The 27,772-nt window shown below is 39.3% G+C and overlaps 1 protein-coding gene across 1 annotated transcript; it reads right to left on the reverse strand.

Moving 5' to 3' along the window:
- Positions 1-470: 470 nt before the first annotated feature.
- NUCB2 (nucleobindin 2) lies at positions 471-26,894 on the reverse strand. Its single transcript, XM_021525617.2, has 13 exons — positions 26,748-26,894; positions 16,601-16,744; positions 15,873-15,980; positions 15,036-15,162; positions 12,460-12,563; positions 10,699-10,884; positions 9,966-10,056; positions 8,328-8,386; positions 7,100-7,192; positions 6,009-6,098; positions 5,316-5,486; positions 4,929-5,010; positions 471-3,242 (listed from the first exon to the last, which is right to left on the reverse strand). The coding sequence occupies exons 2-13, from the start codon at positions 16,742-16,744 to the stop codon at positions 3,130-3,132; spliced, it is 1,368 nt and encodes a 455-aa protein (XP_021381292.1). The 5' UTR covers positions 26,748-26,894; the 3' UTR covers positions 471-3,129.
- Positions 26,895-27,772: the final 878 nt, after the last annotated feature.

The raw sequence follows: 27,772 nt of genomic DNA on the forward strand, positions 1-27,772 counted from the left end.
GGGCAAACAGGAAGGACTCCTAAGGAGGCTTCAGGGTGACCCAGCTGTGGCCTTTCACTGCCTGAAGGGAGCCTGTGAGAAAGATGGAGAGAGACTTTTACAAGGACATGTAGTGACAGGACAAGGGGGAAATGGCTTCAAACTAAAGAGGACAGGATTAGATTAGATATTAGGTTAGATGTTAAATACTGAGAAAAATTCTTTACTGTGAGGGTGGTGAGGCCCTGGCACAGGTTGCCCAGAGAAGCTGTGGGTGCCCCATCCCTGGCAGTGTCCAAGGCCAGGCTGGATGGGCTCTGAGCAGCCTGGGATAGTGGGAGGTGTCCCTGCCCATGGCAGGGGCTTGGAACAAGATGAACTTTAAGGTCCTTCCAACCCAGCCCATTCTGATTCTATGATGACAAACCCAGCTCTTGCCCACCCACTAAAAATAAAACAAAACTAAAAATAAAACACTAAACCTCTGTCACTGTGCTGAGTTTCAGTTTAATCCAGTTAAAAACTAATCTATACAAAGTACAGAGTGGGGCTTTTATTTTTTTTTTACATATATTGCACCAGAGATATGAATTTGTACAACATTAACCAAATTTTACCCCTTCATCTCCTACCAAAATCCCAGCCAAGTACAAAACCAAATCTCTGCATCTTTGTGGTGGAATTGGTGTCTGTATAAAGTTAGATACAGTTTTGTTGTAATCACCTCCTAAATGAAAAGCAGAACAATATAGGCAGAAGCACTTGTGCCCACGATATTCCAGTCCCTTATTTCTCTGTGGTTATACCTTTCCACTTTCCAAGTTACAACAATTTTTTACAAAACTCTGGATGTTTCCAAGCAAATGGGATAAGGGGGACAATTGCCAACAGCAGAGTCAGGACCTTGCAATCAAATGTAAGAGGCTGCACTGAAACTGAAGCTTGAGCATTGCATTACAAAGCCATCATGACATTTAATGGCATCTTAGGAGGCAGAAGTAGCCTGAAGGAATGATTTATATGGTAAAATGCCTTCATACTGAAGGTTTCGGTCCTTGAATCTCTACAAACATCTGTGGCTGTACCACTTGTCCTCTGTAAACTTTCATGTGAGATGGGGAAAACGCACTAAGATTTCCCCTTGCCTTTACCATGACATTTGAATAATTCCCTCTGTTTCCCTCCTCACCCTGTTACCCATTATGAGGCTACAACCCCAAAGCCAGGGCTGTGCCCAGAGAAAGTTCATGGAGCTGGAACTATGTCTGGGCCTCTTTGCAAACAGATGAGGCTGTTGAAAGATATTTTAATCTCCAGACAAAGACAAAACCAAACTGTTTTAGAACTGCATAGAAATGACAAACAGTGGAGACATTGGTTTTGGAAACTAAAAATGTCAGCTACTTGCATAAAGAACAAAATGAAAGGGTGAAATAAGTCAAATTGAGTGGTATAAATGAAGGAAATGTAACATGACAACAGGATAAAATAGATAAGGAAACCTAATCTGTTCTGGCACCGAGTTCTGCTGCATTGTGTGGAGAACATGAATATGCCCAAGTCAGATGAAAGAAGCCTTGAGCATGGAAGGAATGTGCCTGGCTTCCATCAACCAAAGTTCATCAGAGTGAGAAACTTCCCAAAATCAACACAAAATGTTAGCAATTTCCCTCTGGTTTTTTGAGTTTGCCTAAAATATTCAAGTCTTATTCTGAAAGGAACAAATTTCTCTAACAGAGGCATGCTTCTGTTTCTTTGCTCAAGCCCCAGAATATCTCTTTTAATGCCACTGTCAGCAGTTAGCCACAGAACAGGAAGGAAATGTAAAGGATGCTAGCAGAGGTGTGTGTATCCGTCCAAAGCCAGTATTATACAATCAGAACAATCCATGTTTAAAAAACAAAACAAACAAAAAAACAACCACTAAAACCCAAGCAAACAAGGAAATCCACACAAGGTTTACACTTTAGGATAGTTTCAGTTTGAAGTTAATGAGAAGCAGGGACACTGGCACAACTTTTTAGCATTATAATAAAACTGACATGAAAATCAACTTACTCTTGTAAAATCTTGGCTTGCAATACTAGGGACCTATCCTGGTTCAAGACCAAAATAATACAATCAAGTAGCACCCCTGGCTTAGGACACTTCTTAACCTTAGACCAACTGCTGAAAGACTCATAAGAGTCAACAGTGAGACCTTTCACAAATCCCAGATTCATGTCTGAGAAGAGCTCTCTGAAGCACATGGTGCACTTGGAAAAATCTGGTTTTATTGTAGGAGGTAGGACAATTGCACAGAAAAAGACAGTGAGTCTTGTTCTGTTTTGCACAATATTTCCATCAACATAAAAAGCTTACTAAATAACATGCAAAATTTTGAGATCAGCTGGCATCTGATAAAAGAAATGGGGACAAAAGTGTTGTCCCAAGGGCCAGTTGAGCTTTCAGCTGCTACACAGAATTCATCTCAACAAGGAGGACGGTTCAGATCAGTACACAAGCACAGTATTCCTTTTGAAGGCTTTCAGTGAAATTCTTAGGTTTCTGTAAACATGAAAAATGTTCACTGTTCCACATAATTCTTTGCTGTGTTTAAATTTTAGAAAGTGCAAAATTTTCTGTGATTAAGAAATTTCATTTTTATTTGGTCTCAAAGAAGAAAGGGTTTGGTAGTACTGGAAATAGGCCTTTATCTATGGTCGTTGTTTCCCCATCTTTTGCTTTTCAGCATTTCTGGAGTTTCTACATCCAACTAGAGCTAACTTAACATCCAGGCCTGTTCCCTGTTTCCTCTCTGAGAAGATTCTGATTCATGCCTAAACACAGAATGGCAGACATCTCCCCCTTCTTTATGAGGGGAGAGTTCAACTGCTCAGACCCCTGGCCATAAAAACCTTTAGTATTAATGGTTTTCTTAATTCCCTTCTCTGTTATAGCCTCTACTTGATCCCCTTGTGTTTCTTACCGATGCACTTGAGAGAAAATGAATTTAACTTAAAAAATCCAATCTGACTGATACTTCATCTCTAACATTCCCGATGATTTTACAGTCTGAGGGAGAAAGTTCATGTTTCACTCTGATTTCCTGTCCCCCCCACCCCTCCCACCCCAAATTATAAAGATGCTATAAAGTCGAGGCACAAGTGGTTAAGGGTGAACTTGATCAGTTCTGACAGCTGGTTCTTGGACATGTCCTGGTGGTAAAGGCTGATCTCCTCCTGCTGGGTGTTGTGGTGCATCTGCAGCTTTGTGTTCAGCAGCTGGAAAACAAGTAAAGAACACTTTGTAACTTCTCAGTAAACTGGCCCCAAATGTGAAAATTCTCCAAATGAAAGTTTCTAGCACAGGGACGCTCAAAGAAAATCTATTTTCTGGTTTGTAAGTGGAATCAAGAGTTTTCTGTGTGCCTAACAATGAAATTGGATTGAGACCCAACAGACTGCACTATTAGTCAGTGTTACATCTTAGATTATAAGTTGTTTCTGCTTTCTGTGAAATAGCCTCACTAAACACATTGTTCTTTCTGAAATAAATCATGATTTTATGAGGCCTTTAATCCCAATATGGGAAGCGTGAAAAAGAAATAATTAACAACTTGCTCCTGTATGTTACTCCTCACTGCATCAGTACTTCCAATGTTCTCTCTTTGCATACATTTAAGTAATACTAATTTTCATAGTTTGATGAAGATTTCAGAGCGTGCAGCTCCATTTCTGGATTTTTTTTCCCCATACTGTTAGTAGCTCCAGTGGCCTACAGATTTAAAGTAGTGTCTACTTGGACATCCTTGATTCAGTGAATGAGTAGTGACCAGTTCTGACTAATATAATGAATTCTCATGACACCTAATTGAATGACTTTACAGAATAATTTTACATAAAACAATACATGTGTTAAGAACAGTCTCTGCTACAATATTGACAGTATTGAAAGATGTATCATTGGCAATTACACACAATGGTTTTACTGAGGGTGAGGAGAAATTAGGCTCTTGGAATGAAGGATCATCAAATGAAGTTACCTACAGAGAGTTTCAAAGCAAGTAAAAGGCAGAGTTCAATAGATTCTGAAATCTCATCCCTTCACAGAACTGAGTGGGCAGAATTTCAGAGTCTCCAACAAGGTAAGCTGTAATCACAGCTCCTGAGGTTTGAAATCCCACTGTTGGCCCTGCAGGAGCAGTTAAGAGCTCCTAGCACTCAAAAGGCTGCCTAGATAGGTCTGAAGCTTATATTTGACATCAGTGTCAAGAAGTTCTTGAGCTTCACTGATCATATCACCACATGAAGCCAATAAAGCCAGCATAGTTTCAATCTTTCTAGAGACATGAAAAGTCTAATTTAGGATGCATGGGGCAGCAGAGCCCAATGGACAAAAAGCAGAAAGGAAACCTGGGCAATTTGCTATGGATAGGAACTGCTAATATATACCTGACTTTTGCTGCCACTAGTGATGAAATGCAGTGATTTATTATGCCACTGCCTTTTCCTGAGGGTGTTGAAGCAATTGGTCATTCATACTGCCCAAGGCTAACTTCTTGTGTCATTCTACATCCAATTGCTGGTAAATTTGCCACTGAGGATTTTAAATGCTTTGATTTGTTCTGCAGTCTGAGGCTGCAGTGCAGCCATAGATCATGGGACCTTTTCTATGTCCCTGTTCTTCCCTGGATGCTCTAGATCTCAGTATTTCAGATTAATACAACATAATCCTCCTTCTCTGTCCATTGGATGCCTTGTGCTAGGACTCTGGTTTCTTACTATGGACTTAAAAGCAGTGAGATTTCAGGAGTACTTAGTACTCACTTCCCTCTGAAAAATAGGTTAGTGAACCTCTCTTCAGAAGTCATTAAAGCTTAATAGTTTTAACAGAAAATATGGAGGTAATGACTTTTACATTGCAAATCTTATTTTAAAGCTTGTGTATCTACACAGAAAGACACATACGGGGTTGGATTTTCAGTTCTCCACCTGGTCCTGCAGGAGGACTTCCTTGCTGTAGTTTCTTTTGCTCCATCTGTTTTACAACCTGGCGAAAAATAAAATACAATAGTTGAAAAACTTGAATTTGTCAGTTTTCTCTGATGTGACATAAATGAATACACCTAAACCGAATTTTGCAGTTATGTAAGGTCTTTCTTAGTGGGTATAGTGCTGAGTTGTTTTAATTTAGAACACCAGACTATTATTTGCTGTGGTACCATTAGTTTGGAATTCAGCTGAGACTCATATGAGAAATAAAAATAAATCTCCAGCACTGGGAATTGTGAAGAGCCATTACACACACAAGGATAGAAAAAAGAGAACAGATATATGCTGTCCTCACACATGTACCTGCTGAAGCTCTTGTTTCTGAGCCTGAAGCTGATCATGCTGCCTCTGTAGCTCTTCCTTCTGTTTCTGAAGTTCTTCTGCCTTCTTTCTAAGTTCATCTTCCTGCTGGGAAATGTGATTTTCAAATTCCTTCAGCTCGTCCTCAGTGAAGAGCTGCTGTTGATCTAGTGTCTGCAAGAAAATACATACAAGCATGAATACTTAGCCAGGAAAGCATGGGTTTTATTATTTTCTTACTGAAATTCTTGCACAGTTCACTAAAATACCCTCACAACAAAACAGTGAGACATGACACTGTGTACACTCAACAAAAACAGCAAAATAGTAATTTCTCATCTGTTTTCTCAACAGAACGCTATTATGGATTTAGATGTAGGAGAAAATATCCTCTTTCTTCCAGATCTTATCTTCCCTTTGAAGTGATTGATAAACAAAACGTCCATTTCCATTTGAAAGGCACGTGTGAAAACCTCTTCCCGAATCCCCGGGGTGGCGCCAGACCTTTTCCGCTTGTGGAATTCACATCTGCATTATATTTAGGCAGCTGAATGCTACCTTCAGCTGAGGGGCTTAAGGACACACATACCAAAGCAGAGCTGAAAAAAACCAAAGGTTACAGACACGCCGTTTGGTTTCCTGCTCCAAGTGCTGGTAATGGTGTTGCATGTTGTACTTGGAACACACTTTCATTACCTCCCAGCTGTCTGGCTCCAAAAATTCCTTTTTCTCTGTAGCTCGCAGGAACTCTTCCAAAGTCACTAGCCGGTCCTTGTTGATGTCAACCTATTTGAAATAAAAAATCAAGCTCAAGTTAAAGGACAGGTTTTGGAGGAGCCAATGTTTTTATTTAATCAGTCAAATACAACCATTTTCAATTTTTTTATGTCACATTTTCAAGGGAGTGCCCACATTTTCTGAAAATTCCTCTCCCAAGCTTATGTAGCTTAACAAAAACAGAACTACAAAGTAAATCCTGACATTTTACTTCAAAATTCTCTGGCTTTATTGGAAACACTTGTGCTTACAGTCCAAACACTAATAGTGGAATGTATGATTTTTTTTGAGAAAAGAAGTTTTGTAGCTTTCTGGTAACTACTCTGACTCACAGTTACAAAATTATCTCTGCCATTGGAGGAGGAGGTTTTGAAAAACAAAAATCCCACCCAACTGAATTGTGTTGGAATCCTTTAAGGGGAAGGGAGGAAATACTTCCCTTTATGACTAATAGATGACCAGACTTGTCCTGTTCCTCAAGTTTAAGGAATACAGATGAATACAGAAATATTATGGATGAAAAACACAATGGTTCAAAACACCCCTGTATCTCCTGAGCTGAAAACCCATCAGAGCCAGTGAAGGTTTTCACTGTCACAGGTGATAGCTTGAGCTCTGAGCCCCCTCTTAAAGGCACAAAGCTGAGCTATATGAAAGAGGACATTGCTCTACTCCCTCTTCTCACACCTAATGTGACCCATTTGCCAAGGTCCAAAGCACTCTTAGAGTCTTCCTTGTTTGACCCACAACTCACAAGGAATTTCTGTTTTATCTCAGTATCTGCAAACAACCAAGGCTATAAAACAACTCCTTCTCTGGAACTCCTTATATAAAAACTAGTCAGCAGGCATTACATCAGACTACAGGGACAGGGCTTGAGAATTGTAACTTGGCATAATCCCAGCATAAGCAGCACTCAGTGAGACAGGCCATCCCCTTCTGCTGCACTTGGACAACACTTCATGTTAGGAGAACTGTATCTTTTGAACACAGAAGAGAATCAGCCCCACCTCATTCATTACGTGTTCTCTCATTCTCAACCTTTCTTCTTCCATTTCAACCATGTCATCCTCTTCATTCTTGGGATCATAAACTTTTTCTAACTGAAATTGAAAATTAGTACATGTTAGTTTGAAGAAAAGGCTTATCATTCAAATGGCAGAGCATATCTGGAAAAGTGGTGTGAGATGATCTCTCTGTGTGCAATTTTCCCTTTTCAGCACAGTATTTAAGCAACAAGTGAGCCTTTCTTCCCTAAGAATGAAGTTTTCAGTTAATTCATGTGGTCTGTTACAATTCAGTGCTGTGGATGTCACAGTCAAGTTGACCTCAGTGTGCAAAGTCTGATCCTACATTTGATTCAAAGCAGGCAGAAGTTCCACGTGGTTTCTGGAATGGGAGAGAGTGGCTTTGTCACCAGGGCATGCAGCTGACCCCGGTAAGCATTCAGGGTATCACAAGACAAATTCAGGGCCAAATGTAACGGTTCACTTCTCTTCTTGTACAATGCCTTTCTGGAGAGTTCATGCTTATATGCTTCTACTTGGCTTTCTCAGGCACTGAGCTGCACTTGCCCAGCCACAGGTAATTTTAAGGCCCTAGTTTTTACACTACAAAACTATAAAACAGTGAGACATCTGTCAAAAAGACTGCATTGTGTCTTCATTGTAGTGAAGGAGATTATGGCAAATTATTGTACCAGAGTTAAATTTTTAGACAACCAACCAAGGCTTAAAGAAACTAAGAGCCTGTCTATTTTATCAGATGTGCTTGAAACTAGCCAGACATAAAATATATTAAATTTCTGTAGCCACTTCCACAGTGCTGTCCCTGAGCCGAGGCACACAAGTGTGAGCTTTTTTCTCATCAGACTTGTTGGTGAACACTGATTGAGCACAGGTGCCAAGCTTCAGAACCTTTATGAGGCTGCATCTAGGCAGAGCAGCTCTCTACATTGTAATTTACACAGCTAATACCTATCCTGCAGAGTAGTTATAGAATCTCCAGCAAGCCTGGGACAGAAAAATACATGATTTCTGATGTCTGACTCCTATGCTTCAACTACTTTATTTTGCCTGCTGATAGGTTTTACATTTTTGTAGAAATATTAAGGATGCATGAAACTTGGCATGAATACTCTATTTTGTAGTCCAAAGCCCCCCAAATATACTTGGGAAAAACAGACATCCCTGTAACCATTTACTGACAGAAGTTAAGATTCTCAGTGGTTTTTTTTACCTCTTTAGTAAATAGAGCTTCTAATTCTTGCTCATCCAGGAAACCATCATTATTGACATCTACAAAAAGAAGTTTTAAAAATACAAGTTGAGTACATATAGAAAATCATACACATAATAGATCTGTAAGAGTTAAGTAAGGATCAGTGTACACATCTAGCAAAAAGCTGGTTACATAGGTTGTTTCTTCTGTTTAGGTTTTTATCAGGCATTGGCTGGAGTGTCACTTTTGGTTGGTTGGACAAGTCTGGAGCAATCTCTCTACTTCTTAGATTAGCAAACTGAAATAGGTCACCGCAGGATTGCGCAGACTGCAACTGCCAAAAAATATTGCTGAGAACAAGTTGTCCCCATTTAACCACTAGATTTGTAATTAGACTCAGGAGCAAGCAACAAGATTCTGCATAAAAACTTTAACTGACAACATGACTCCTTAAAAACTTATAGAACGATATGAAAATCTACAAAAATATGGAGCACTTGAGATAAGCGTAAGATGACTTGTCATAACAAATGCAGAGAGGAGAATACTTGATAATTAATGATCCATCTTTTATCCTACATTGTGCTCTGAATACTGTTACACTACCTCTGAAATGAAAAGAAACAATCCATTTCAAATTATTTCCCAGTATTTTTGTGTAATTGCTTTGAAGTCTTCTATATACTAAGCTCTAAGGCAACAGGTGATTTCAGCTCTTTCTGTTTTGGTAGGTTTTGCACAAACAAGCTACCAAAAAATTTCAGAAAGCTATCTTTCAAAATCTCTTTCTAGAAAGAAGAGATAAGTTTTAGTAACTAAAATCAGATGATCATTAAGATGATCATTAAGAACCCAAGCCATTCTATGCTTCTGTCATAATACATGCTTATTATGTATTATAAACTGAGATAAAAGTTCAAGCTCAAACTAGAACACTTTTCTTTATCTAAATCATCATCTTTAAGATTAGTGAAATTCTGTATACTATACAACCCTTTGCAGCCTAGTGCCAGGCAGGATCTACTCAGGGGCACTTTATGATGAAGCATTTAACAATATCAGAACATAAAGTTTCTTGATGACACCATCATATGTAAAGCAAGGCATTCATTGATATGCATCCTTATCTCTGCTACTGCTTGTTTCTAGCTGCCCATTCCTCAGAAATCTAGAGGCAGGATTAGAGGGGTTTTGTTTTATCAAGGGAATATTTCAACTTCTGAAGAAGTTTGGCCCTTCTATGACCACTCCAAAGATTTAGGGGTATTTGGTAAGTGTATCTGCAGAGATGATGAGAAAACAGGTTTTGCCCCTACACAAATTTCTGAACATTTATTCCCAGTACCTACTGTGCAACCAAAGGTATACCTATGGACAGCCCTCTAAGTACCCATACTTCCCTAAGAAATCACTACTGGGTTTTGCCTGCATGATTTTAGGAGTCGTTCAACAAAACTCTGAATGTTTTTAATTTTTAAACTCCATTTAAAACATTGCATGAAATTTACAAACAGTAACAAATATTTTCTCCTCTGTACTGTTCAGATTCACCCAAGTTGCTTGAGGTGTAAGACTTTATCCTAACATATGACAAACTTGTCCTCAGCAGAATGTAACAAAGTCACTTGTTCAGTAAATTAAAACTAAACCTCTTACCGTGCAATTTGAAAAATGTTTTGGGGTCAAATTCATTAGGATCTAGTCCATCTGCTTCTTCCCACACCTCTTTCAGTTGATCTTTGCTTCCCTATAGATTGGTTACAAAGAAAAACTGTTCAAAAGACAATTTAGTGTCATTTCTCTGCATTACCTTTGCATTATGGTTTCTCTGAAAGGCCTTCTTTATTTGCTGACTAGTCATGTGGCAAAAGGAATCAGTGGCATTTTCTTTCCTTCCCTTTTGGTCAAGTCTAATACTTTCATTAGACTAAAGGTCCAGGGAAAGGGGGAGTGTAAAGGAAATGCATATTCTGTAGAAAGGAGCACCTGTAATAATCAGCCATGGCCCCAAAGCCCCATCCAGAAACAACGACTGAAGAGAGCTGAATTATTTTGCCTTTCCTAGAACAAATGGTACTGTGATGCAGTTCCCTGCAGGCTAGGCATACCATGCAGGCATCCCTACAGTTTTAAATACTGTTCTGGCTCCTTCCTTAGGAATTTCAGTGTCTGTATAAGAATCTTGGCAGCAAATAACACATCTGTACAGAAAAAATGGGAGTTTATACAGCGGGGTTTGTCATGCTCTCAGCAGTGTGCCCACTCTCTTCTCCCATATCAGTAAGAGGAGACAAATGATGAGAACAAACAAAATACACCTTTCTGTGTATTAGCTTTTTCTCTCTGGAAAGCTCACACTCAGTCACCTAAGAACAGGCTGTGGCCTTACAGGATGGTGAACTTTAGGGTGATCTCCATGTTTTTTCTTCATCTCCTCAAATTTGGATTCTTCTTTCTTCCTCTTTTCTTCATCCAGTGTTTTTAAATACTCTCTCCTCTCATGTTCTTTCATCATCTCGTATTTCTTGAACTCCTCATGGCGAGTCTTATCATAATTTTCCAGGTCACTTGTAGCCTAAAAATAGGGATATATGCAGACAGATGATTACGTAACATAATCTGACATTAAAACCACTGTATTGTTCAGATCTGTGGGCAAAGCTGGCCGTGTTGCCATTCAGGGCTTCCTTTCACATGACAGTGATGCAGAAACATCTCTCCTCCCTTCCACAGAAGTTAATTTATAATGGTTCATCTGTTGGACAATTTTTGCAATTACATGGTGCAGTAAGAAGGCTTCAAGGTGTCCTTTCTCATCAGTGAGTAATAAATGAAGTCAATGAAGTCCTACACCAACAGTACCATTAACTCCTTGATCATTTCAGAATAAGAACATTTGTAGTTTATCCTACAGATTAATGACAAAAGTGCCTTCATTAATAATTGGAATTCATTTGCAGCAGCTTAATACAAATCAAATTAAAAAGCCCCAAATAATTAAATTAAGAGAAAGGATATGAGAGGAGAATTTCTGACAAGTTCTTGTATAGAGTTTAAAGTTGTGTCATTTTCATACAGGCCAAAGTATTAAAGGATGTTTTGGTAGTGCTTTTCAAAGTAACATGCTTACACCTGATATTGTCTCTCCGTTATTTACATTTTACTTTTCAGATTCACTGTATGTTTTAAAAAACAATTCCAAAGCTAAGATCCCTTAAGTATGCATTATACCCTGTCAACATCTTGACTGAGAAACAAGAAGACAAAACAATAAAATATATAATTAAAAAATAATTGCCCCATTAAGAGTATGCTTCTCCAAGCCAACCAGAATTTTCCCAGAAGACATGTTCAGAAATATTCAGAAAAATTATAATATCTCTATAAAAATAATTCTACAGAAAATGGAGATAATTTCTGTGCAATTTTTTTACCCTTGGAAGATTTTATCTTTCAATTTGTTTTGGAAGTATTTAAAACTATTCAAATTCTCATATCAGACATGCAGTGCTCTCTGGAATATATCTGAGACATTTTTCCCTCTGGGAAGTCTATTTTTCTCTAGCAGTTGAAAAAAAAGACATGCCCTGCTTAGCTTAACTGCATCCCCTGAATAAACCCCACACACCTGTGACTAATACTGAATCTGCTGAACAGACACTGAATGCCATGCCCAGTATAAGCAATTTCTAATATTGCTATCTCAAATTCTACTCTGCTGTAGTTCTGCAGCTTGATGTATATATAGGATATCCCAAAATTCATGTGGCTAGGCTAGGGGTGATTATTTACATCATTCTGAGAGTCTTCTATCATATAGAAAGAGAAATCAGAAAAAGGCACCCCTATCTCACCTGTGTTTAATTTAAAGGCTCTTATAAAGGTGTGGTTTATTCCCAAAGTTGCTTGTACTGGCATATGAATGTTAAGTCCTGTTAAGGTGACATCCCAAAATTTATAGACTTTTTTGCATCATGCACACTGGCACCAGTTTTCAAGTGTGCATGGAGGCAACTGATTTTTCTCTGAAAATGAAAACTGTGTGTAATTTATAAAATATAGTATATAGGAAAGGACTTCCCTTTACCAGAGGTAAAAAGCATAATAATTAAAACCCCGACCCCCATAGCAATTCAAATCTGGCACTCACTGCTTTGATCAGCATATCCAAGTCTTTAGCTTCAAAGGTGTCAGGATTCTGATGGTTCAGGTGCTCAAACTGCTTAAGGAGAGCCTGATGGTCTATACCAGTGTCTGGAAGAATGAGGTATACATGTAAAACATTAAAATAAATTTGAAATCCAGAAAAATCAAGAAGTCTCTCACACGGGAGCTTATGCCTTGTAAGTACCTGAGGTTCCCTGAGGACTGAATAATTTTTTAATTGTTGGAGGAAACTACAGTAACATACCTAAAATTGCTTTTCCTGGAGCAAGTTGACAAACTTGGTGGCAATTTGATGGCACTACATTCCTACAAACTTGATGTAGTGCCATCACTACATTGATGGCACTACATTCCTTCTGATGGGTGCATTGCACCTTATCATTTTATATGCACAAATTACAGCTTCTGTTTCAGCAAGAGAAAGTATGATCAATTTGAGTTTTACAAAATAAAAAAAAAAAAATCTCTTTTATATAAATGAGATAATTGACACTGTGCTCTACCAAAACCAACAACTTGCTTATTTTTCCTGCACTGGGAGAAATCCAACTGCCCTGGACATTTTGTAAATGACACATCTGGCCAAAGATTTTTGTACAACTGTACAGTTGTAAATCTTGTACAGTTTTACAGTTGTGTAAAACTGTGTCAAATCAAATAAGTAGATATTTAAACTTCACTTACAAAAAAATTAGAAGTGCAAGACAGTGGAGAGTCAGGTCTTGTGTCTAAAAGGTGGAAACATTTTCTCTTCCTTGTGACAGGAGTGATATCCACCAGTATCACCACACAATGCACTAAAACTACACATGTTTCTACCACAGCTTTTCTAGCTGTTACCATGGTCTCTGAACACTAATGCTACTCTCCTATGCTTTGATATGTTAAGTACAACAGTTGTGATAATCTTTTACTAGATGGCTTAGCAAAAAATATTTTCTTTAAAAAAATTGGAAAGCACATTTTCCAATATACTGAATATATGTTCAGAATATTGGAAAATATTCTGAATAAACAGAATATACTGTTCTTTCACAAACTATCTGCTTTACAATCAATGGTGTGTTTGTATTAATACAAAACAGCAGATTTCAGCCATCATTCCTCCCTGGTGAGATCATAATTTCTGTTTAAATATATGTGCCTTTGTCTATGTTTGAAACATTTTCAGAAGTGTAGTAATAGACTTAAGAAAAACCAGCAAATACTAAAAAAACCAGACCCCAAACCTGTTTTTCTCCATGTCTTACATTTAGGGGAAAAGACTACTTCTATTGGACACTATTTACTTGCCACATTATTGAATGATCTGAGACTCAACTCCTAACATTCTTCTGGCCTGCACTGCTCAGTCAAGTAGGATCTTGTTAAAAATGTTTAAAAACACATCTGGATGAGGACTGAATATATGCTGAATAGAATCTCAGATCTAGTTATCTGAAGTTCTTTAAACCTGATTCAGCTGAGAGGAAAGAAAGAGGAGGGGTCTGTGTGCCTTTTTTTTTTCTTTTTGTAGAACAGACAGAAGACTAAAATACTAAGTGGTGTTATAGGGAAAAGATTACAAGAGCAAATAAAAGGAAGTCAAACCTCTCTGCCTGCTGCTGCTATAGAATTTTTCCTGTGCCTTTTCCAAGATGTTGTCTAGGTGTGTAAAGGCAGCTGTATTTTATAGTTAATCTGGCCATACGTGTATATGATATGAAGCACTCATGGGCAAAGCTGACTATAAACTTTGCAAAGTGTTTTTACAGCTTAGTACTCATCTGAATATTCCGAACTGCAATAATCTGTTCCCAAATGTAAGATCTCACATTTACACAGTAAGATCTGAGGTGTTATGGTAATTCTTTTTCTAAAGCACACTCTGTTAGTTACTATTGATTTATGAAAGCAGAGGGGGTAGAAGTAATCAGTCCATTAAACTTCACAATACCTACAACAACTATGTACACACCCAGGTATCATTAGCTGCTGTCACCTAGCTGTGAATGTCACCATGATGTCACTGGACTGCTTGTCTGCAACAGGAACAACATCCCCAGAAACATTTTTTTTCCACATTTAAATTAGTTTAGCCTGCAAGACAGATCCTTATTCTAGGAGTATTTTATTTGATGCATTATGTATTGAATTTCTTGGGATCCCTCTTGAAAACTTGCAAACATCTTTACAACAATAAAATACTGACAAAAAAATTATTTTCTACCCCCTAAGGATATGAAATACTGTGTCATGGCTTTTCTCTTAAACACAGACCTACTATGTTACTGGTTCTCTGTGTGCCATCTATGAACTGATGCAATAAGAGGTAGAAGTATCTGAAAAATCCACTGACAGAAACAAGTTCAGCTATTTATAAAACAGAGATGGCTAATCTCTGCTCCCCAGTTTCCTATAAAGACAGGTCTTTAATGGCTCCAGGCCAGCTCTGAAAGGACACTCATTCTCAGTTCAGTCATTACTAGTGACAACAAACAATGCACAGCTGCTGGACTTTGACATTTCTCTAACACAATTCCATCTGTTAACTCACCTAAATAAATTCTGTACTCTTACCTTGAACAGAATCCATTTTAGCTTTAATTAACATTCTTAATCTTGCTACCTCTTGTCTTTTTAGTTCATCCAGCCGTGTTCTCACATGGTGGCTTACTAAATCAAGCTCTCTGCTTAGCTTTCCACTCTGTCAAAAAACAAAAAAAGTCACGCATAAACACTGGAAGAAAGATGCCTTTAGGATTCACATTAGACACAAACTGCAAGACAGCAAATTAAAGGCAGTCTCTGGCAATGATGTAGCCCACACTAAGAATCTCAACATTTTCCCAAAGAGCAGATTCAAAATTTTTATGGTTATGGAAACAGAGAGTAAGCCTAAAAGCCTTCAGAAAAGAGAATCTCTAAGGATCTTGCTCCTCCAAAGAGCAAGGCCATAACCTTGAAGGAGCAATGCCTAAAAAAATTTGTGACAAATTTATTGATCAAATATTCTCAATATTCTGAGTTCAAAAGAACTGTGAGAAGCACACAAAGTGCCTCATGCTCTCTAGGAGGGCTCGTAGGCTTGGGGAAAGGTACAAGGCAGCAGCAAACACCAATGTGTATTGCAAGAACCTGAAAATGGAGAGGAATCTCCAAGGGTGACACTAGATATAGCACAGAAGGAAAAGATGCCACAAGCTGCCAGCAGCAGCATGAGGGATTAAAGGAAACAAAAAAGGCAGGATCTCCTCCTTAAGTCTGTCACTTTAGACTGTTTTCTACTCATCCCTTCCTAAGTTTCCAGCTCCTGAAGGGGCAATGCACAACAGCCAGAGAAGAACGAATACAACATACATGGCTCATGATTATGGATTTAATTAACTTCAGTTTAACTCTTTTTTTCGAACCCACCTTTATTTCTTCTATGTCAGCAGTCTGGAGTTTCTCCCTGAAATGCTTATCAGTTTCCAAGACATCTATTACTTGCCTGAGATATTCATCATAATAAAGTCCTGTATCCTTAAAAAAAAAAAAAAAAAAAAAAAAAAAAAGGAAATTGAGGAAAGAATACACTGACAATTAGTTATTTAGTTTTGTTTAAATACAGTTATTAAACTGACATTCTAATCTTAGCAACACTATGCTGTCCTACATATCTTTGTGTTTTCAGATTTGCATCATTGTCCTATAGCAATTTATGATCCATTGTTTCAGCAACTGACAAGGAAGAGATGAAAAGTGATTAGGAATCCTTGTAATACACAAGCATCTGTCATGTTAATATAGTGTGTGACTTTTTTAAAACAGCGCAGTTCATTTGTTACTGTTCTATTTGAAACACTGAACTGGAATCAGTGAGTGGAATTTCCTAAGGCACCACTCAATCACTTGAATTAAGTCTCTGTGGAGCAGTTATGTTCTTCCTGTTGTAATCTGGGAATTCCTTCCATATGCCAGCTCACCTTTAGCAGCTCATTGAAAATAAATAAAGAACAAATTTAAACAGAACATCCCCACAGTAGATGGCACACACACTGACAATGCTAGGGAATATTAGTTTCTTTCTAAAGGAGTTTGCTATATCCAGCTTACTAACAATTAGGATAAACACTTAATCAGATGAGTTTCTTTATACTTACTGGATTTTCTACCTTCTCTCCTTCTACATGGCCTTCTGCTTTGACTTTTGTCTTATCTATGTCTATAGGTACAGCTTCCAAGGCCATTAGGAGACATGTCATCAGCACAAGACACTGTTGGGACAGGACAGATAACCTCTTCATCTGAAATGAGACCAGGTCACAAAAATTAACAAGCATCATGTTAACCTACTGCACTGAGAAAATTTTTTTTACATTCCTACATAGATACCTGTAATAACCCACTTTCCTCACAATGTCCCGCTCTCAAGGAACACAAAAACTCAAAGAAGTAACACAGCCTTAATTTCTGAATGCTATTCTTAGGCAAACAGATTGGCTTCCACTTGTGTGCCATACCTAAACTGTAAATGGTGAAAGCTTTGTAACCTGCTGAGGTATTATCAATAACAGATAGCAACATCTATTTAGGATATTCAAATCTCACATAATTAATACTGACATTCCTACTTGGATCATGCCTTTGCTGAATTTATTGGCAAACTCCTAAAGATCATTTAGGGACATTGAATCAGATCTTAGTGTAGTAATGCCAGTGGATTTTACATTCCAACACTGAAATACTTTGCCTAATTTGGAGTCAAGATCCCCTCCAAAATTGATTTGCAGGAAGAATATTTTACAATCTGTGTCAGGTGGGTAGAGATTCCTGAAAAGTGATATTCACATGACCTGAAATTGTTGCAGAGGACAGGGCTTTATGAAGATGGTTTTCCCCACCCTTTCTTTAGTGTCTTAGGTGAAGCTAACTCACACATAATGTGATGAGCACTGAGCAATTTGAGCTCTTGACTTTGTCTTCTTCCCCTCTATCAACCTTGGTTGAAAATAATTCATTCAGAAACTAGTAAGATGGAATAATTAGAGGGAGTACAGGGAATCCAGCTAAAAAAAGTAATGATGGCAATCCGGCATCTGTCAGCAATGTCAGGCTCTTGAGACAATCTGACCAGTTCAGACTCCACTATCTATGGATATTCTATAGGAAGTCTGAGCAAACTCCAGTGTTACATTGGTAATATAAGTCACCTCCTAGAAGGTGAAAGTTGCCACTTGAAGACTGTTTAAGATTAGCTTAGATATGCCAAAGAAAAAGACATAATATTGCAGAAACGTGCAGTCAAATAAATCAAAAGTATACCTGCTACAGGAGGAATTTCTGTACAAGTGCTTCAGCAAGTCATGCGAAGAATTCTGTCAAAAGTATTTATGTCTACCACCACCAAATCTCTTTTTAGGGGGAGGGGAGAGAGGGACAAACTAATTATGGTAGCAGTGCCAGTTTTCCTGACTACATGATCTGGTACTTGACAGAGATACATTGCTTTTGCTTGAATTAAACTGGCCTTTACTATGGCAATAAATGTAGATAATAGTACACACTTAATATTAAGCATTGTTGACACCCTTTATTCCCCCGATTCAACTGCTAGTGAAACAAAAGCACTCATATTCATTAAAAAAATGCATTCAAGATGTGTAGAGATATTATTTCTTTTGCTGGGGATGAGGAAATAGCTGGAAATAAAAGTATATCCACCTATCCATATGTTTTATATGTCAAAGGCTCAAAAATTACAAAAAAGTTCTGTAAATTCTTTAAAACTGTTTCTTCTTAATCACATCTTCAGCAAACAGAGCCTAAATGGATTATGCTCTGCAAATATCTGTTACTTGTATTTTTACAAATAGTATCTGATCATTACCAGATGAGATAGCAGGAGTTGCTGCCACATGGAGGATTTGAAATTGGATGTCAGCATTACTGTCAGATTCACAAATCTGACTACCCATGCCTAGGTTATACCTTTAAAACAAGCAAACAAAGACACAAAGAAACCAGACTGATTTGCTGGAACTGGTAAGTTAATTCCTATACCTCTACACAAACTGTTGGCTTGCAGGGACTTAGAAAGCTGATGAGTGAAAGGGTTAGTTTTTTACCACTGCTTTTAAAAATGCCAAAGTTCCAGTATGCTGTTTCTAATTACAGAATATTGTTGTATAAATGCTATGCCTAGGTTTGTAATTTCAACAGGATTTAATCACAGGAGATGATTATAATAACTAACAAATACTAGGTCTTCAGTTCTCCTAATCTTGATGTAGATGTCAAAACTGAGAGTAGTTCTTGGTACTACCAGTAAAACAAAAACCCACTTTGTTGAAGTTCTTGCAGAGAATGAATGGGGCTGTCTAGTAATTTCTAAGTGAAAGGATATAAGCCCACTTCAAGTTTAGGAAATGCATGTGAAACAAAACTAATAAAACTCAAAATACTTATCAAGTATATAATAATTATGTACATATACACTATCAGCATTTTGCAAAACATTTTTTTAAAAGGTTATGAACATTTGAAGTATTCATTTTAGAACAGTGTAGCCTTCTGATAATACTAAAAATCTGGAACCTGAAAGATGGATACTTTTCCAACCAAAATATTTTCATATATACAAAATTATAGCAATAAAAATAATTTAATATCATTATACACTGCTCTAGTTATGCAAGGTGTGTAAACAGTGTTTTAGAAAATCATTATGAGGCTAGGAAATGAGCATGCTGAAGCCCATCAGGTGATGGCAGGAAGCACAGAAAGCCAGAAACTCGGGTGCTTCTCACATTGGCCTGGCATTGACTCATTCTTTGCCTACGGGCAAGTGCTAAAGCCAACACTTTCAACAATGACACCCGGTCTTTGATCCGTTTTAAAGACATCTCTTAAAGCTCCTGACCTACAGCTTCTAACAACATGAACAATTATGCAGACAAGGATTGCCAGTTTACGTTGAAGAGGGGCACACTTAGATTTTTCAGACTTTTTCTTGCTCCTGAGGAACACTGATAGATAAAAAGTCCATAGAAAGTTCAGCTGAGCTGAAACAACTGAGATATATTACTAACCACGGTGGTTTGCCAAACTCCATACAAGGGAGCACTAATCACCTCCAGATTTGGGATGGGCAACGGAGCTGTATCATCCTGAAGTACCTCTGCAGTAGTCAGCAGAGTTAATCTATCAAAAGGCCTAATCGAACTAAGTCCCACTGGCTCTGCTGATGTTCTGTGGAATTGGCAATGAGGTTTTTTATAAGCTTTGTAATTACATGCTGTCATACATAATGGGAAAGACTGGATGATATCACAGTATGTTCTTCATATCTATTTGATATAATAGGCTGCTCAGAAGACTTCATCAGGCAGTTTTGCTTCAGGTTATGCAGTGGATGTTTTTATTGTAGCTTTTTTGATAAAGCAAGCAAAATTTCACACATACCAGGAAAAATAAAAAGTAGAGGAGTCCAAAATGGGTAAGTAAATAGTATCTCTATCATCACAGCTGACTTTGCATACAACTTTGCCTAACACAGCATTTCCCACAGTATTCTGAGGAACCCAACTGTGATGTAACAAGTAAATTGGAAATACATTTATTAGAATAAAAAATTACCTAGTGAAGACAGAGTTACTGTATTTAGGTATCTACTAGTCCAAGATTATACTCACCAAAATTTCCTTAAAAAAAGCAGGTGACTAAGACATGAGTCAACCTTTAGAGTGTGCCAGTGTCACCTGAGTCACTGGGCACCTTCTACTCTGACGTGTACTAAAAGAGAGAAACCAGGCCCATTTCAAAATCTAACATTAATCAGCTGCCAGAAAAACTCAGCACAATTCTCAAATTCAGCAACTGTAGGGAAGAGTGAGAAAAGGCTGGATGAGAAGAAAAGTGCGGGTTCCCCTTTTTGTTCCACCAAGCGAGTTCATTTCACTCTCAGCCTGCTACCGGCTGCTTTTAAGAGTTCTGCACTTTTAAAAACCCATTCCTGGATGCCCATCCCTTCCCAGGAATTTAGAGTGCATCCATGTCAGCAATGTGGCTTTTTTCTGTACTAGAGCCACCAAGTGAACAATCACAGTGTGCTGCAGAAGAGGAGCAGTGTCACTTTGCTCACTGCCATCAGCAGTATGTTATGCACAGTATACTCCCCCTGTCTTGCCATGTGGCTTATTATTATTATTGTTGTTGTTGTTATTCCTACTTCTATAAGCTTTAACAGAAATATAAACTGTTATGGATCTGCCCAGCTGACTACTTTTTCAAAGACAGATGGAGAGAGCTAATGTTACAATTGTCATCTGGAAATTAAGATATTTTAGTCAAAGACAGGTAGCCCATCTAGATGTAAATGTAGCATAACTAATCTGCTGGTATCAGAAATCAATCTTATCTTTACAAGAGGGATAAACAAACATTCCCACTTGTAGTACATAAAGAGAACTAATCATAAAAGAAGTGTTCTAGAACTGACAAATACTGTAGTTTGTAAACAAAGCAAATATCCTAAGTTTTCGGGGAAAAGGAAGAATAACTTCAAGTATTTCAAAAAACAGCAAGAGCTCAAAAGAATGAGATAGCAGAAGACAGCCACCAATTTACTTGCATGAACAGAAAAATAAAACTGGAAAAGAAAAGCTGCAGGCTGCCTGTCAGCAATCTTGATTATTTGTTAATCACAAATTCCTATGTCAGTGAAACAGGATTGAACATTTGAATTATTAAGAGCTACAGGCTTTGAGAGGTAACTTCAAAATGCTACTTTTAAAGTTTGTTCTAGCAACTGTAGCACAAACTGCTAAACACCTATTTTATACAGATGCCAGGTATTGTAATACAAACCCAAAAATCATAATAATTACCCAAAAAATTCTCAGAAGTGAGACAGGCAAAAAGATAAAGTGCTGTCAGGATGCAGTGTCTGCACATGTAGAAGCTCAGTGAATGGTTATAATGCAAGACAGCACAACACTGTAAATGTCACATCACACATTTGCACTTGCCAAACCCATGTGTACCGTGATGGGCAATGAAAACATAAATCTGGACTCACATAATACAAAATAAACCTACCTAGTCACAGATTTCACATATGCCTGCTCTATCTGATATGGAAGTAATGAAACCTGTGTGAGACACAGTACAGATGTGCAGGATAACAGTAATGTTCTCTACAGTCATGACTGCAATGGGACTTTCTATTTTTATGCTGTACACTGGAGAAATGAATAATCTTCACAAGCAGTGCTGAATTTAAAAAAAAAAAAAAAAAGCCAGGAAACAGATAAAATATATCCACTGTTTTATTCTTCTAAGAATATTCCACCCTCAGTACTGGAATGAGATGTAAAGTATTCCTTCATCAGTCTGCTCCAGTCACCTAGCATCTTCAATCTGTTTTCACCTCTCTGAAACACCATTATACCTGTTCATCTATCACCATTTAAACAGGAAATGTTTCATTCCATGAGCTTTTTCCATTTCTTTAAAATTTATTTGAAAATCTATTAACTGATCCACTTACAGAACCCTAAAAAACTACATTAAATGTTTGAAATTAGGCACAAGCACATTATTATTCTCCCATATTCTGTTTGGAAAGACCACTGTTAGTTCTTCCCAGTCTTTTTCAGGAGCATTTGCTGCAAAGACACCTTAAGCTATCATACCTTAAGTAGGGTATGAAATTCCATAAATCAAGAGTTAATGCATCTTCTTCACACTGTTAGTCCAATGAGTTAATCTGGCATAAGCGCAGCTGACATGTGGCAGCAATTTTGAGAAACAAGTGGAAAAACCTGTTTGCACTCACTCTGTTAAGCTATTAACCTCTGGCTGTGGTGAGGCTGTCTCTACACTTGGCCACCAGTCCCCCACACTGGGTTTGCCCCTTGAAGACACCGGCAGGAAATGACATGCAAAGGGAAATGGCTACAAGCTGCAATAGTTTTCTCCATACAAGTGAATGTTTCAAACACAAAAATACCTACACCTTTCCCTTCACAAATCAAAACTCATCCCTTTAGAAGTTAATGTGCAAGCTATTAACTATTATAAGCCAGCTATTACTGCTATATAAATTATATATATATGAAGTTTCATTATCCTTCAGGTAGTTTTCTTTTCTGTCAATGCTGTTGACTAACTGTATGATTCAGATGTTGCTTTTTTTTCCTGGCCAATATCCAACAGGTTTCACACTGGCCATGCTGTCCTAATCTTTTGTTAGAGCACATCCCACTCAGTTCTCTGCACCAGACCTTCATTATTTTTTCAAGCATTTTAATCTTACATGGAATTATTAAACAGTATTATTTGAGTACATAAAGGCAGCAGAATCCTTTTACCCCATCCTGTTTACTTGCCTTAAATTCTTTTGAGTTGTATTCGTTACCTTTTAACTGCACTCAAGCTGCTTAATTTTCTTTACAACTAAAAGCTGGCTGATGGAGCAGCTGCTTTTTTCAGCTTCCCAGAAAACACAGCATGCCTCGACTGTGCCTAGTACAACATTTGCTGAAAGAACCTCCTTTTAAAAAATGCACTTCAGCTGTTTTATTAAATGAGTCATCCAATAGTAACACAAACGATGAATGCTCGAGTGGGAAAGAGCAATTTAATGTTCAAACCACACACAGTATAGGATAATATCATAATACAACACAACTATGTCCAGAAAGAAAGATGGCATAGATACAAATTGTATGGCTGAAGCTACACACGTGCTTAGATGTGTCCTAAGTGAAGTCTGAAGACTTTTCTTCTTGTTGAAATGCTAATGGTTCATAATTTAAAAACCTGTCTGCACACACAAATACATATACATATTTGTATTATTACCTGCCTCCAAGGAACTTCCCTGTCCTTGCTTCAAAAAAATAAAAACCTCTGTCTACAAAGCTACCTTACTAACTGAAGAATGTTGAAATACTAGCCTTGTTTTTCGAAACAACTTGCTTGGTTTTATTAATTCTTTCCAATAAGGTTGCCTCAGAAAAAGATATATGAAGCCAATAGTCAAGCAAAAACTTGTACTGAATTCAATGTGTACTTTCTAAAAATCTTATCAGGTTCAAAAGGAAATTAAAAAAGAATTACTCTACAGCTATAGCTTCCTGCACTCTAATTTCAGTTCCCACACAGAACATAATACAACAGTACACTTGAAGTCTCATAAATACATTCTTCATAAATGCAAATCGCAGTATTGCCAGTGTTGACATAAAAAGCAACTTCAAATGCACTACTGCACACAAGCAATGAATTAGCTTAAACTCAAATCAAAAAGTATTTCCATTATTCTAACAATATGCATTTTGCTCTAGTCAACAACAAGTGATGATGCTAAAGTAAGCCTTGAATGCCTCAGGCGTCCAAGGTACTTTTTTCCCCTTTGAAAAAAACATACAAAATAGTTATCTAGACTAAATCTAGGTCTAATGATATGGAGCCAGATTTAAAAATATTTAGGCACTTAAAGACCGCTGCCTAAGGAGATTTATGTTCACAGTTTGCTAATTCCCATTGATTTCTACTTGCTGAGAAACAAAAACACACATCAACATCCCATTCTATTTTTATAATGACTAGCAGGAGAAATGCAGTCGTGAAAAGGATCTACACTTCTCTTGAATTACCTATGATGAAGAATAATATTTACAACTGAGTATGATTAAAATGGTTCCAATGAAATACAGTTATTTTTGTTCTTCCAACTGTCAAATCACACATAGAAGAGCAAAAACTATTGAAAGTAACACGACTTTTGACTGATTTCATTTGGTTTAGCAGTAGCACCTGGTCATGCCTTTATCTACATAAAAGTTCACCCCTATGCAAAAGGCTCCTGTCTGCCAGGTACCTGACAGCAACTTGAGAGGAATCTTTTCTGCTTACTGAGCAATCAATAGTGAGAGCACAATACCTCACTAGATCAAGCACCTCCGCACAGGAGTTCAAGTCATAGAAAGCCCTGATAACAGCTTCAAACTTAACAGTAAATGATTTTATCTTTCTTATGTAAAGTGCATTTGTTTAGTCAGCACAGCTCTGAAACTACTGCGTCAATATTTCCACACCTCTGACAGTTAAGTCAATATATTCTACATTTTTTATTACCTGAGAGAACTACTATTCTCCCCTTTCATGGCTGCAATTTCAGTTAGGTATGTATGGCGGGAGGGAGGCAGGTTTTGACAGGAAATCTTTAATTTGGCTTGTATGAAGAGAAAGTTTATGTCAGCAGCACTACCAGTACTGCACAGCCAAGGTATGAAAACTCTGCCTTAGTGCTATTAAAAAATAATTATTGTTGTTGTTGTTGGGTTTTATTTGCCCAGTGGGGTTTTCTGAATACTATTTCAGACACCAAATAATGGTATCTCAGGCAGTGTAATAACAAACTTAATATCACATGCCTTTGCATCCAATTGTTATGTAAGTTTTAAGCAGACCCAACAAGCAGTATAAATTTATAATTTTATTTCCCCCTTTTCTTTGTTTGTCTTGGTTAGAAGTGAGTAAGATTCACATTGCTCTACATCAACACAATTTGTTTAAACCTATGTTGTTTTTTTAACATAATTATCTTTCTTATTCTGAAACAAAATACTGCTACCATCCTAGAGACTTCAGAGGCAAGTAAAGGGGAGAATAGATGATGACACTTAGGAGGCACTTTATGTAACCAGGTTAGTGGATGTAACACTGACTGTGACTGTGCAAGATTATTGTGTAGCAAATGACAGTGAGAAACATAACAGGATCTTAAGTGCTCACAGAAATGTGGGCTTCTCCCATAAACTTTCTGTGAGTTTAAGCTGAGGTCCACAAAGGTTTCAAAGACTTTGAGTGGCTCCTTTCCAGTCTCTACAATAGGAATCTTCCCTGTGATGCTTTGCTTGGTCAAAAGGGACAGTCACCAGAATTCAGAGTAGAGGTACATCAATACTGAGTCAGCTACAGGACTTTTCTTGACACTGAGAGAAAACAAAATGACACAAAACCACAAACTTCCACACTGAACTTGATACCATAAGTGCACAGACACACCACTGTTGATGCTATGATGGTTTCATGTTGAAACTACTGGATGTTATCTTTCCATAGCAAATACTTGTAAGTCAAACAACAAAGCACTGTTTTTTTCTCCTGTGGGCTTACTAAATAACGTTGCAAAATGCAAACTCTTTTGAAAGCCTTAGCCATGTTCATTTCAGCAGAAAACATTACCTCTCTACAGCTGTACCTCAACCTTTTCCACTTTTGGAATTATCTGAGTGCAGTGGCCAGCCTGGCACTGGAATACTTTCCAGAGCTCCTCCAGGGGTGGCAGAGTAACAGCATGGCAAGATGTGGTCTGCTCTGGGACCCCAGCACAGGAAGGACAGCAACCTGCTGGAGTCAGTCCAGAGGAGGCCACCAAGCTGATAAGAGCACCTCTCCTACAAGGAAAGGCTGGGAGAGTTGGGATTGTTCAGCTTGGAAAAGAGAAGGCTTCAGGGTGACCTAATGGCAGCTTTTTACTACCCAAAAGCAGCCTTCAGGAAAGATGAAGGGCGACTATTTGAAAGAGCATGTAGTGACAGCACAGGAAGGACTAGCTTTAAATTAAAAAAGAGTAGGTTTAATTAGATAGTAGGAATTGTTTTTTACTGTGAGGGTGGTGAGGCGCTGGCACAGGTTGCCCAGAGAAGCTGTGGATGCCCCATCCCTGGCGGTGTCCAAGGCCAGGCTGGATGGGCTCTGCCTGGGATAGTGAGAAGTGTCCCTGCTCATAGCACAGGGTTGGAACGAGATGATCTCCACGGTCCTTCCAACCCAAAGCGTTCTTCGACTCTAGACAGCGACGCTGAAGAGCTGTGCCCTCTCTAGTGAAACCCGTCGAGTCTCCCGCCCAAGTTTTCCCTGCGGTTGTGCAATTAGAGCCACTCAACACTTCTGCCGCTGCTGCAGCCGCCGCCGCTGCCAGCTCCGCTTTCCTTTCTGCCGTCACCCCCCGCACAGCCGCGGCCCGAGGGGGGCCAATGGAGGGGACACGGACCCACACACCCCCACACCGGAGCCGCCTTCCCGGCGGCCGCCGGGGCGCTCCGGGAAAACTTCAGCTGCGCCCGCTCTGCCCGGCGGCCCCGGCCCCGCCATTCCCCCGCCACCCCCCGCGCCCCAGCCTGGCCGGCGGCAGCGCGCTGCGACCCCCGCGTCCCGCCGCGACCCTGACGGCGGCTGCCCGCGGCCAGGCCTCCGCCAGCCCCGCCGCCGGGGGCACCGGCACGGGCGCGCTACCTTTGGGTCCCGCTGCGGCAGGAGAGGAGCCGCCGCTGCTTCTCAAGGGCAGCTCAAGCCGCGGCGCTGATGGCGGGGACGAGGCGGGCGCTCCGGCGGGCGCGCTGCGGCTCCGGCGGCGCTCGGCGCGGCTCGGTGCGACAGCCCCGCGCCCGTTGCCATGGGCACAGCGCCCGCCCCGCGGCGCGCGCCCATTGGCCGGCGCCGACCCGCGGCGGCCGTCGCGGAGCGCTCCGATTGGGCGGCGCGGGCCCCGCCCCGCCGTGACGCGCGCGCCGCCGAGCGGGGAACGTGGCGGCCCCGCGGGGCGGGGCGGGCGCGGCGTGAGGGCGGCAGCGGCTGCTCCGCCCTGCCCTGCGCTCCGTGCCCCGGTCACAAGTCGCTCCTTGTCTCCCGCGGCATCCTCCGCGCAGCTCTTTGCTGCACCCGGCACTGCCCCGTGTCCGGCGGTGAGCTGCCGTGTGGGGGTGTGAGAATGTGTTCGTCCTCCCCCAGGGTTGCTCCTTCTCGTTCCTAATTGTTTTCGCTTGTTTGAGCTTTAGCTGTGTTCAGACCTGGTTTTCCCGTCCCCTTAGAGGACAAAATCTTGGCCCCAGTGCAGTTTTAACAGTTTAGGAAATCATATTCTCTATTCTACCTTCGTGTTTGTTAATGCTTGGCGTAAGATCGGGGTTTGATCTGTGGATTTCCATTCTCAGTTTAAAAGTGCGGTACCTGGCGGGTTTTTGGCTATTGTTTTCTCTGGGCATTAGGCAGTTATTCATCACTAAAAGGGCTCAAAAAGTACAATTTATTTTTAGTGGACAGGTAAGCACTAGCTGTTACAGCAAATGCACTGCACTTCGTACAAAATAGTGATTTCTGGAATGAGCGTAAATTCTACTTGTAACCTCTTACGATGTTCCAATACTGTAAGCCTGTACTCCTATCTAAAGAGATGTACTAACATGTGCAGATCACTGAAAAACTTTTAACACTGTGCGTTGTATTTCTGTTATTCTGATTTACAAGATAAGTGTGTATAA

This window comes from Lonchura striata, chromosome 6 (assembly GCF_046129695.1).
Source record: "Lonchura striata isolate bLonStr1 chromosome 6, bLonStr1.mat, whole genome shotgun sequence".
Taxonomy (NCBI): Eukaryota; Metazoa; Chordata; class Aves; order Passeriformes; family Estrildidae; genus Lonchura; species Lonchura striata.